Source organism: Myotis brandtii, unplaced genomic scaffold, assembly GCF_000412655.1.
Source record: "Myotis brandtii unplaced genomic scaffold, ASM41265v1 scaffold78, whole genome shotgun sequence".
Classification (NCBI taxonomy): domain Eukaryota; kingdom Metazoa; phylum Chordata; class Mammalia; order Chiroptera; family Vespertilionidae; genus Myotis; species Myotis brandtii.
This window is the reverse complement of record NW_005371131.1, coordinates 787,425-799,474: the sequence shown is the minus strand read 5'-3', so window position 1 is coordinate 799,474 and position 12,050 is coordinate 787,425. Positions and strand designations below refer to the sequence as shown.

The 12,050-nt window shown below is 49.9% G+C and overlaps 1 protein-coding gene across 1 annotated transcript; it reads right to left on the bottom strand.

Annotated features, from left to right (window-relative positions):
• Nucleotides 1–98: 98 nt before the first annotated feature.
• ANKRD54 (ankyrin repeat domain 54) lies at nucleotides 99–8,142 on the bottom strand (the record flags this gene model as incomplete). Its single annotated transcript, XM_014530796.1, has 7 exons — nucleotides 99–1,206; nucleotides 1,565–1,672; nucleotides 1,848–1,972; nucleotides 2,048–2,095; nucleotides 2,554–2,625; nucleotides 3,673–3,771; nucleotides 8,064–8,142. Coding segments are annotated over 7 exons (606 nt in total), but the record flags the coding sequence as incomplete, so codon positions are not given.
• Between the last annotated feature and the right edge of the window lie 3,908 nt (nucleotides 8,143–12,050).

Below are 12,050 nucleotides of genomic sequence, written 5' to 3'. Positions count from 1 at the left end.
CCGGGGGGGGGGGGGGGGGGGGGGAGTGGGTACCTCCTTCCCGGGAGTTTTGAGCCTTTCCCAGTATATCAGTTTCCTGAAACAAATGACCACAGACCTAGTAGCTTAAAACAACACACATTTATTCTTACAGTTCGGTGGTCAGAATTCTAAAATAGTCTGACTGGGTGAGTCAAGGTGTCGGCAGGGCTGGTTCCTTCCGAGGGGAATCCATTTCCCTGCCTTTTCTAGCTCTGGAGGCCGCCTGCATCCCTTGGCTTGTGACCCCTTCCTGGCATGGACAGCTCCTTGCTCCGTCACCGTACCCCCTACTTGCTCTCTGACCTGCTTCCTCTCATACGATCCCTGGGATCACAGCAGGCCCACCTGGACCATCAGGGTAACCGCCTTGTCTGAGGGCCCTAACGTATGACATCTGTCAAGTCTTTTTGCCGTAAGAGGCACAGGTTCCTGGGATGAGAACACGGACACCTTGGGGGCCGCTATTCAGCCCCCTACAGCTAGGCTGCCAGGCCCTCCTGGCGCTTCATGACCGGGAGAAAAAGGGCTGGGCTTCTCTGCTCTGGGTTTAGCAGGGCCCTTCCTAACCTTGTATTTCTAGGGTCTAGGCTTTCCAACCCTCTCCTTCCACTCAGAGAAGCTCACGCAATGTGTCCTTGGAAGTCAGGTGCCAAGTGTAAATCTAACGCTGGTGAGAGGTGCAGGGCCATCCAAGAAGCTCCGTAGGCCCGAGGGCACCTGCCTGAAGCCACACCCTGCTGGCTGCAGCAAGCCCATGACCGGGAAGAGACAGGGGCGGGTCTGGGGCCTGCCGAGGGTGCCAGGAAGACCACGGGGTGGGTGAGCCCTGCTAGGCCCGCGACGGTCGGCCAGAGCTGAGCTGTGGCTGCAGTGCCGCGGGGGTCAGAGGAAGAAGCTGGGGCTGTGGTCCTGGCTCGGAGATGACGGAGACCATCGCTGGGAGAGGCTCTGGGTTGGTGAGAGCATCTCTGGCCCATAGCATCTGGGGTGAGGACGGTGGCCTTGCAGACAAGTGCAGCTCCCAAGTCCCAGGCGTCAGGCTTTTCTTTGTGACGAGAGCAGGTGGGCAGGGTGGGCAGGGGCAGGGCGGAAGGCAGGGAGCCCCTCTTGCTACCTCTTCTCCATGCTCTGCATCTGCAGGCTGAGGGAGGTGAAGCTGGCCAGGAGGTCGGTCACCTCATCCACCTGCGGGACAAAAGGGCGGCTCTGGCACGGGATTCCAAGACCAGCCTCGGTGCCAGGCCCCAGGCCTCCTTCCCAATACCACAGGCCGGGGCAGGCATTGTCTCTCCTGCCAAGGCATGTGGTGGCTTCACTGTGACTGTGGACAGCTGTCCAAGGGTCAGTCCTTGACAGCAGGTGGCCTCAGACCCAGAGAGAAGGGCCACCAGCAGCTTCAGAGGAAGTGGGCAGAGGCTTGAGGTCACAGTGGGCTGCAGCCCACAGCCACGGCCTCTTCTGCGATGAGGGTCTGGCTGCTCAGGATGGACTGGCCCTGTGGCTTCTGCCAGACCCGGGGCCCGGAGCTGCGGCCACGGCTCACCTGCTCTCTGGTGCTCGTCATCTGGAGGCGGGTACACAGGTCGTCCAGCCGTTCCCGCTGCTCGTGCCGCCCCAGGCGCTCCAGGTACTCCCTCAGCATCTGGATGATCTGAAACGAGAGGGCGGGCTGGGCTGTGGGGTCCCAGCTCGGAGGCACAGAGAGGCCTGATGCTGCAGCCAAGAGGCACAGTGGAGCCCTGGCGCTGGAGGCGGGGTGTCTGGTGAGGGCAGCACCTGTCCTCCGCTGGCTGTGTGCCATGGCGCAGCATGAGAGGGGCACTCACCTGCTTCACCTCCAGCCGCACGGCTTCCAGGCACTGGGAGTGGCCTTCCTGCAGGATGCTCAGCTTCGACTTGGCCAGGTGCAGGGGCGTGCGGCCAGCTCGGTCCAGGGCATCTACCCGGGCCCCTGTGGGAGCAGGCAGAGGTGAGCACACTGGGGGTGAGGGTGCGAGAGGAGGGAGAAGGGGAAGGCGCCACATACCTCCTCGTAGCAGCGTGGTGATGACAGGGACGTGGTTGGTGCAGGCCGCTGAGGAAGAACAGGGGCTTGAGTGCAGGACCACCAGGGCCTGGCCCTGTGTGCCTGCTGGAGGGAGCATGCCTCCTGGAAGGCATCACCAAAGCAGCAACTCGGTGGGACTCAGCAATCAAGTCCGGCTCCCTCCCTGTGCCATGGGGACAGAGGCTTGGAGCTGGTACTGGCCTGTTAGCCGTGGAGTGAATCAGCCACAGGGCAGGAACCAGCTGCAGGTCTCACCGCCCCGAGCAGAGCTGCTGCTGAGCCAATTTCAGTGCTTAAATCAGCTAAGCTCAGGGCACAGCCAGCTAGTGACTGACAGGGCAGTCCATGGCACAGACACTGGAAGCTAAGGCTCTTCCTAGATGCTAGGAGATCCCGCTGGGAGCCTGCAGGACTCCAGGCTCTTCATCAAAGGAGCCTCTCTGTGCCACAGAGTAGGGTGTCTTGGCAGCTCTTCAGGCACTTACCCAGGTGCAGTGGCGTGTTCCCCAGCCCATCCCGCTGGTTGGGATCGGCCCCATGGTCCAGGAGCAGCTGCACTGGAAATGGGAAAACCCAAGAGGAGCTGTCAGAGGCTCCTATGGACTGGACCCTAACGCCCAGCCCTAACCTAGCTGCAGAGGCTCACTCAAAGTGTGGATACGGAAACTAAACATGGTCCCTTATGTTGTTTCATTCATTCGCTCACTCGCTCACAGAGTTCATGTGCAGGACACCGAGGGCCAGGAACTGAGCATTCTGGGAGGGCCTCCTGCCCTATGCAGTGTTACAGGACTAAGATTTGGGGGGGGGGATTTTTTTTCTTTTTTATTGAATTTATTGGGGTGACATTGGTTAATAGAATTATACAGGTTTCTTGAGTACAATTCTCTAATACATCAACTGTATATGGTATTGTGTGTTCACCACAAGGCAGTCTTCCATCACCATTTATCACCCCTTTACCCTCTCCTCCGCCCCCCCCCACCCCTTTCCCTCTTGTAATCACCATACTGCTGTCTATGTGTGGCTTCTTTATATCCTTAGTTGTAGGACTTCTGTTCATCTAGATTCTGGGTGGTTCTGAACGATGGCTGTTCTGTAGTTTACTTGTATTTTTGATGTGGTTGTGCGCGGACGTGAGATCGCTTTTACCTACGTTGTCATCTTGACTAGAAGCCATGCTTTCAGTTTTTATTTCCCTAGTGATTAATGATGTTTAATATATTTTTTATGTTTTTTGATGATTTATTTATCTTTTGTGACGTGCCTGCTCAAATCTTAATCCAGTTGGTGATTACACCAGTGAAGACATATAGAAAGTTCGGTTTATACGTTACACCACACCCCAAAGAGACTCCTAAATAAAAGGGCTGTCCCGCTGCAGGTCTTGGCACGGAGTAAGTGTGGCCTGACGTCTTGAAGGACTGGCCCCAACCTCGGAGGCAATCCTAGTCTTTTCCCAGGTGAACCCCTTCCCCAGTCTCTCAGTGCCAGATCCACAGGCTCGGAGAGGAGCGGGCACCACCCGGGCTGTGCAGACAGGTCTTCCCCAGCTCCTCCGGAGAGATGCTATTTCTGCTCCCACCTCCCCCTCTAGGACTCACCGATCTGGTCATTGCCATTGCAGGAGGCGAAGTGGAGAGCCGTGCGGCCCTTGTCATCCGCTGCACAGGGATCTGCACCATCTTCCAGCAGCTGCTGCACTGGGACCACCAAGACAGAGGGGGCGGGGGAGTGACCGTGTCAGCTAAGCTGCAGTCCCAGGGGATGGAGGGATGCTCAGGGGCCCTTCCAGGCAAGGCACTGATCATGCCTGGGAGAGCTTGTCCCTCCTGGGTGCTTGCCCACGGGGACTACCATCCAGGACTTGTTCCCCTGAGGGCACAACGGATGGCCAGACTCTGGGTGCTCACACTACTTGTCTAGGGAGAGGACATCGTAGAAGAAATTCTAGAGCCACAGAAATGCCCAGTCCCATGCCACTACCTGAATTGAGATGCACACCTACTCCAGCTGGACACGGCTGCCCCAGCTGTTGTTTGAGGCTTGCTTTGCTCCCAGGAGGCAGCCCCTTAGAGTGGACAGAGCAGAGGTTCTGGAGCCACGCAGACTAAATCCCAGGCTAAGCTAAGCTAAAGAGAAAGGAAGACACTGCCAATAGCATGGGCAGTGAAAGAGCTGGGCTGGGAGCGAGAAGACCCAGATCTGGGCTCTAATTCACCACCAAATGGGAGTGATCTCTGCCCTGCCAAACTCCAGAGCTGCTGTGATGAGAATAATGGATGTGACATTCCTTCTTCGAAAAGCATGGGGCCATTTTAAAATGTGAGGCATTAGGTATTACATGTCCAACTAAAATGTAGAAATTGCTGCCAGACGTGATTTTAGGGCAAGCAACATTTTCGTCTGCCTCAGCAAACCTCTCAAGGACTTGAGTCCTTCCAGACAAAGCCCAGGTATCCCCTCCTCCATGAGTCCTCCTGTCTCCTCAAGCTGAGTTAGCCAGTCCCTGTCCTGCGGCTCTAATATTAACCTGCTGTTTTAGAGCAACCGCTACTGTACACTGAGCCCCAGCCTGGTGTCAGGTGTCTGACTGCTAAGCCCCTGGGCCCCCCAGCAAGGTCTCACGTCCATTTGACAGACCAGGAGGCTCCAGCACAGAGGACGCGTGTTCAGGAGGCCACGCTGGGATGTAAACCCAGGCTTCTCTGGCTCCAGAACTAACTCCTCCCCAGCTGAATACCTAACTTCGGTTTTTGGGGGAGTTTTATCTTAGAAAGGGTATTGCTTTAATATTCTTCTGCTCCAACTATGTTGTAGGGGTTTTGTTTTGTTTATCTTAATGCCTTAACATTACTTACCTTGTTCAATGAATGTTGCTGGCTGAGTGAATAGTGAATGAAGGAAAAGGTTTGGGAGAGTGGAGGAGAAATAAGAGCTTCAGGCTACCTTAGTGTTCATCAGTGCAATCACCAAAAGACAGCCAGTATCATAGAGACAGAAAGCTAAAGTATCCCATCTATTTTGTCATGTGTGCAGTTATAGTCTTTGGAAAGCATTTTAGCAACATCTATCAGAAGCCATCAAAACAGGCATACTCTTTGATGTAATAATCCCATACCTGGGAAATTATCTTAGAAATGAAATATCAATGTGCAAATATATGACGAAATTACTCTTTTTTTTGCCCTCCTTTCTTTTGTTAATCCTCAACCAAGGATTTTTTTAAAATATATTTTTATTGATTTCAGAGAGGAAAGGAGAGTGAGAGAGATTGAAACATTAATAATGAGAGAGAATCATTGATCGGCTGCCTCCTGCATGCCCCCTACTGGGGATTGAGCCTGCAACCAGGGCATGTGCCCTGACCAGGAATCGAACCATGTAACCTCCTGGTTCTTAGGTCCACACTCAACCACTGAGCTATGCCTGGCCAGACCGAGGATATTTTTCCATTATTTTTAGAGAGAGTGAAAGGGAGGGGGTGGGGGAGAGAGAGAAACATCGATATGAGAGAGACACATCGATAGGTTTCTCCTGCACGTGCCCCAACCTGGGATGGAGATTGACCTTGCAACCGAGGTACGTGCCCTTGACCGGAATTGAATGCAGGACCCTTCAGTCTGCAGGCTGACACTCTATCCCTGAGCCAAACTGGTTAAGGTGTTTTTGCCCCTTTAAAGGCATAGTGTGCATCCATTAAATATTGTGATTATGACTGGGGAATGGAATTATAAAATGTTTTTTGCTCTTTATAAGCTTTAGAAATATCACTTAGTCATACATTCATTTTATAAATAGGAATAAATGATTCTTCCATTTTGAAAAACAAATGGTTACAAGGACTATGAAAAATGTTTATGATATACAAAAATTGTGTATACAGCACAGTGTGCAAGCCCATGAAGAAAATTCCTCTGTGTAGGAAGAAGAACCGGAAGGATGGTCACCAAAACATGAACAAAGATTAGTTCCTCTCCTAACATTATGGATGTTTTGCTTGTATAGTTCTCTAATTTCCAAAACATGTTAAGTGCATATATTATTTCTATATTTAAAATATTTTAAATGATTATGAACTCACAGAAAAGCACTTATGATTTAACAATAGCAAGGGATAAATTTTGTGCCCACTGTAATTGCTAAATTATACAAAAAAACCCCACAATAATAAATATGCAGAGAAAGAAAGAAAAATGCTAATCCTACAGCCAGTTTTGCCATCAGAGTCCTGCTAGAGCCTGGTAAACCTGAGAGCCATTTAGCTGTGAAGATGGGTGTGTGAGAGGCTCTGAATGGACAATTGCATCCTATCTCTCAAAATAATAAAACCACCACACAAACACCTGAGTCAAGGTGAACCAGACTTGGTGCGCTCTCCCTCCCAGGAGCACACCCTCCCCCAGGCGTGTTTCCTTCACCCTTCTCTCTCCTAAGCCCCAAGGGCCCCTTCTGTTGCCTCCGTAACTTGTTTCCTGAGACCATTTCTTCTACCGCTCACTTTTTCTACCTTTGTGACTTTCTAAATAAGCTTTCTCTTATAGTTTGAAAAAAAAAAAGATGAACTAGACTTTCTGTGGGAGGAAAGCATAATTAAAATACTGTCTGGTCACACACTAGAGATATTAAAAAGAAAACTCTTGTCATTTTTCCTTGAAAAGCTATCCAGGTTATTGCCCAAATATTCCAAAATATTCAAGTTTGTGGAAAAGAGAGCAAATTGAAGAGAGGTGAAAAGCGCTCCGGTTTCCAGGCCTGCTCACTATGCTGTGCCAGGGACAAGGGCACCATTTCCAGGCCGCAGTGCAGCACCGCAGCTCCCGAGGTCAACGACCTCCTCTCCATGCCTGCTGGACACGGGCTTTCCTGCCCTCGGCCCTTGATCTATGCTCACACTCCATCTGTTGGCCACAGGATCCCACCACCAAAACAAATGATGTCCACAAGAGGCAGGCAAGGATCCGCTCCCAAATACGCCACGCCCCAGTCCCCGGAGTTTATCGATATGTTACTTTACACACCAAAAAGGGACTTTGCAGAGGTGATTAAGGTTAGGGACCTTGAGCTAGGAACATTATCCTGGATTATTCAGGCACAATTTTATCCTGAGTCCTTGAAATCAGAGAACCTTTCCCTGCTGAGAGATCCATAGAGACGGCAGTGCGAGGACTCAGCCCGCTATTGCTGAATCCTGAAGCTGGAAAAGGCAGGGAAACAGACTCTCACCCAGAGCCTCCAGGAGGAAACACAGCCCTGCAGACACCCTGCTTTCAGCCCGTGAGACCTGTGTTGGACCCTGACCCACGGAACTGTATGATAACACATCTGTGTTGATTTATACACCACTATGTTTGCGGTAATTTGTTACAGCAGCCGTAGGAACGGAAGGACCACTTTCCCCTGATTCACAGAAAGAATTAAATCAGTGGATAAAATTAACTTTTTTCCTCTAACTTGCCCTTGAACCTTTGATATTGCTACTGCCCTGTCAGCTGGTGAAAGCTAGAGAGCAATGACAAGACAACCAGAGTGGTGTCCTGCTAGGAGCCCCTCCCATGCCTTCCAGATGTTCTGCCAAAAATCAAGTTTGAGAACCACTGACCCAACTACCACAAAGCCTCAGTGTGCAGTGGAAGGTGGTTGCTCTGTGCAGATGGTGGCTCTCCTGGCAGCTAAAACTGACTGTTCGTTCCCCAAAGTTCCTAACCTGCTGGGTGTCAGGGATACAAAAGCAGATGTGTCCCCACCATCAAGGAGCCCTCAGGGCGGTAAACACTAAGACATCAGGAAGTTCATGGTGACGGGGAAGCATGGGGAGAGTGAGCACCTACGCAGACACATCTTCTGCCAAATGACTGCAGCTTTACAATAACTACAGTGAGCAGGCTCCACAGGGTGAGCTGAATGGATTCAAGCACCGTCTTCCCAGGTGGTGGTTACCTGGATTTTCCTTCCCTAACGAGCCCACGGAGCTGAATACACTTTGCACACTCACCTGTTTCCACATCGTTGGCATTGGCCGAGTCCCTCAGCCTCTTCAGAGCTGTGACGAGAGTAAGAGAGTACCAGTTAATATATATTTATATATATATATATATATAAAACAGCAGCCGCCACAATGAAGCAGAAAGTGCACAGCTCCTGCATGCCCCCTACTGGGGATTGAGCCTGCAACCAGGGCATGTGCCCTGACCAGGAATCGAACCATGTAACCTCCTGGTTCTTAGGTCCACACTCAACCACTGAGCTATGCCTGGCCAGACCGAGGATATTTTTCCATTATTTTTAGAGAGAGTGAAAGGGAGGGGGTGGGGGAGAGAGAGAAACATCGATATGAGAGAGACACATCGATAGGTTTCTCCTGCACGTGCCCCAACCTGGGATGGAGATTGACCTTGCAACCGAGGTACGTGCCCTTGACCGGAATTGAATGCAGGACCCTTCAGTCTGCAGGCTGACACTCTATCCCTGAGCCAAACTGGTTAAGGTGTTTTTGCCCCTTTAAAGGCATAGTGTGCATCCATTAAATATTGTGATTATGACTGGGGAATGGAATTATAAAATGTTTTTTGCTCTTTATAAGCTTTAGAAATATCACTTAGTCATACATTCATTTTATAAATAGGAATAAATGATTCTTCCATTTTGAAAAACAAATGGTTACAAGGACTATGAAAAATGTTTATGATATACAAAAATTGTGTATACAGCACAGTGTGCAAGCCCATGAAGAAAATTCCTCTGTGTAGGAAGAAGAACCGGAAGGATGGTCACCAAAACATGAACAAAGATTAGTTCCTCTCCTAACATTATGGATGTTTTGCTTGTATAGTTCTCTAATTTCCAAAACATGTTAAGTGCATATATTATTTCTATATTTAAAATATTTTAAATGATTATGAACTCACAGAAAAGCACTTATGATTTAACAATAGCAAGGGATAAATTTTGTGCCCACTGTAATTGCTAAATTATACAAAAAAACCCCACAATAATAAATATGCAGAGAAAGAAAGAAAAATGCTAATCCTACAGCCAGTTTTGCCATCAGAGTCCTGCTAGAGCCTGGTAAACCTGAGAGCCATTTAGCTGTGAAGATGGGTGTGTGAGAGGCTCTGAATGGACAATTGCATCCTATCTCTCAAAATAATAAAACCACCACACAAACACCTGAGTCAAGGTGAACCAGACTTGGTGCGCTCTCCCTCCCAGGAGCACACCCTCCCCCAGGCGTGTTTCCTTCACCCTTCTCTCTCCTAAGCCCCAAGGGCCCCTTCTGTTGCCTCCGTAACTTGTTTCCTGAGCCCATTTCTTCTACCGCTCACTTTTTCTACCTTTGTGACTTTCTAAATAAGCTTTCTCTTATAGTTTGAAAAAAAAAAAGATGAACTAGACTTTCTGTGGGAGGAAAGCATAATTAAAATACTGTCTGGTCACACACTAGAGATATTAAAAAGAAAACTCTTGTCATTTTTCCTTGAAAAGCTATCCAGGTTATTGCCCAAATATTCCAAAATATTCAAGTTTGTGGAAAAGAGAGCAAATTGAAGAGAGGTGAAAAGCGCTCCGGTTTCCAGGCCTGCTCACTATGCTGTGCCAGGGACAAGGGCACCATTTCCAGGCCGCAGTGCAGCACCGCAGCTCCCGAGGTCAACGACCTCCTCTCCATGCCTGCTGGACACGGGCTTTCCTGCCCTCGGCCCTTGATCTATGCTCACACTCCATCTGTTGGCCACAGGATCCCACCACCAAAACAAATGATGTCCACAAGAGGCAGGCAAGGATCCGCTCCCAAATACGCCACGCCCCAGTCCCCGGAGTTTATCGATATGTTACTTTACACACCAAAAAGGGACTTTGCAGAGGTGATTAAGGTTAGGGACCTTGAGCTAGGAACATTATCCTGGATTATTCAGGCACAATTTTATCCTGAGTCCTTGAAATCAGAGAACCTTTCCCTGCTGAGAGATCCATAGAGACGGCAGTGCGAGGACTCAGCCCGCTATTGCTGAATCCTGAAGCTGGAAAAGGCAGGGAAACAGACTCTCACCCAGAGCCTCCAGGAGGAAACACAGCCCTGCAGACACCCTGCTTTCAGCCCGTGAGACCTGTGTTGGACCCTGACCCACGGAACTGTATGATAACACATCTGTGTTGATTTATACACCACTATGTTTGCGGTAATTTGTTACAGCAGCCGTAGGAACGGAAGGACCACTTTCCCCTGATTCACAGAAAGAATTAAATCAGTGGATAAAATTAACTTTTTTCCTCTAACTTGCCCTTGAACCTTTGATATTGCTACTGCCCTGTCAGCTGGTGAAAGCTAGAGAGCAATGACAAGACAACCAGAGTGGTGTCCTGCTAGGAGCCCCTCCCATGCCTTCCAGATGTTCTGCCAAAAATCAAGTTTGAGAACCACTGACCCAACTACCACAAAGCCTCAGTGTGCAGTGGAAGGTGGTTGCTCTGTGCAGATGGTGGCTCTCCTGGCAGCTAAAACTGACTGTTCGTTCCCCAAAGTTCCTAACCTGCTCGGTGTCAGGGATACAAAAGCAGATGTGTCCCCACCATCAAGGAGCCCTCAGGGCGGTAAACACTAAGACATCAGGAAGTTCATGGTGACGGGGAAGCATGGGGAGAGTGAGCACCTACGCAGACACATCTTCTGCCAAATGACTGCAGCTTTACAATAACTACAGTGAGCAGGCTCCACAGGGTGAGCTGAATGGATTCAAGCACCGTCTTCCCAGGTGGTGGTTACCTGGATTTTCCTTCCCTAACGAGCCCACGGAGCTGAATACACTTTGCACACTCACCTGTTTCCACATCGTTGGCATTGGCCGAGTCCCTCAGCCTCTTCAGAGCTGTGACGAGAGTAAGAGAGTACCAGTTAATATATATTTATATATATATATATATATAAAACAGCAGCCGCCACAATGAAGCAGAAAGTGCACAGCTTCCTAGTTACCCCACCACTCAGCTACAGGAGCACCTAAAGAGAGAGGTGCCACTACCCCGGGAACAAGGAGAAACTTGGAACGCGGCACAACTAGAGCAAAAGCCACATTCTGTCGCACCTGCAGCAGCTGGGTGCCTTGAGCAGGTTAGCTAAGCTAGCTCAGGTCTATCGCTGGCAAAACAGGGCTGAGCTCCGTCCTGACCGCCATGAGTTGTTGCAAAGACAAAACGGGATGTTTACATGGCAGCTCTCTGTGAGCAGGTTACACAGATAATCTTATATTCTCATTTAAAATGGGCCAGTCCCAAAGGCCTTACTTAAATGTGGTCATTTCTCTACAATGACACTACCTCTACACTAGAGGCTAATTGAAAGCAATGCCTTTGTCATGAGAAAAATGGTCACACCCGGGAGGCACATCAGAGCAGAAGTCTGTCTGGCCGGCTGGGGTGGATACGTTCCTCGCGATGGGACTTGGAGGAAGGCGCTCTCTCTGAGCCAGTTTCCTCCTCCATAGAACGGGATCAGGATCTGGATCTCAGTGAGTTATTACCGTGAGGTTCAGAAATGCTCACACTGTTTGGCACACACAAGGGCAGATTCACAGCTATACATGCACTACCTTCCTCAGCTCTCCCCAAGATCTCTGTAAAGCAAGTACTGTACTCATTTTACAGATGAGAAAACGAAGGCTGAGAGGGTCTATAGTTTGCTTAAGGCAGAACGAAGTGGAGGAGTCCATCGAGGTCTGTGCATTAAAACCAGCGGGTAGGACTTGCCTACAGGCTCTGGCCTCCCCTCTCCCACAGTAAAAGTAAAAGTATTCCGCGGCGCCCCAGGTTATTATCTACTAGTAACCCCTGGAGGCGCGGGAAGTTTCTATTCAGGAATTAGCCAGTGTGGAAAGCCTGGGGTGACTGGTTCTGAGCAGGAAGGCTTTTTTTCCTTTACATTCATGGTCCACAGCAGTTATACGTAATAATTATTCCTACTGAAAGAAGACCCAGGGGTGTCCCT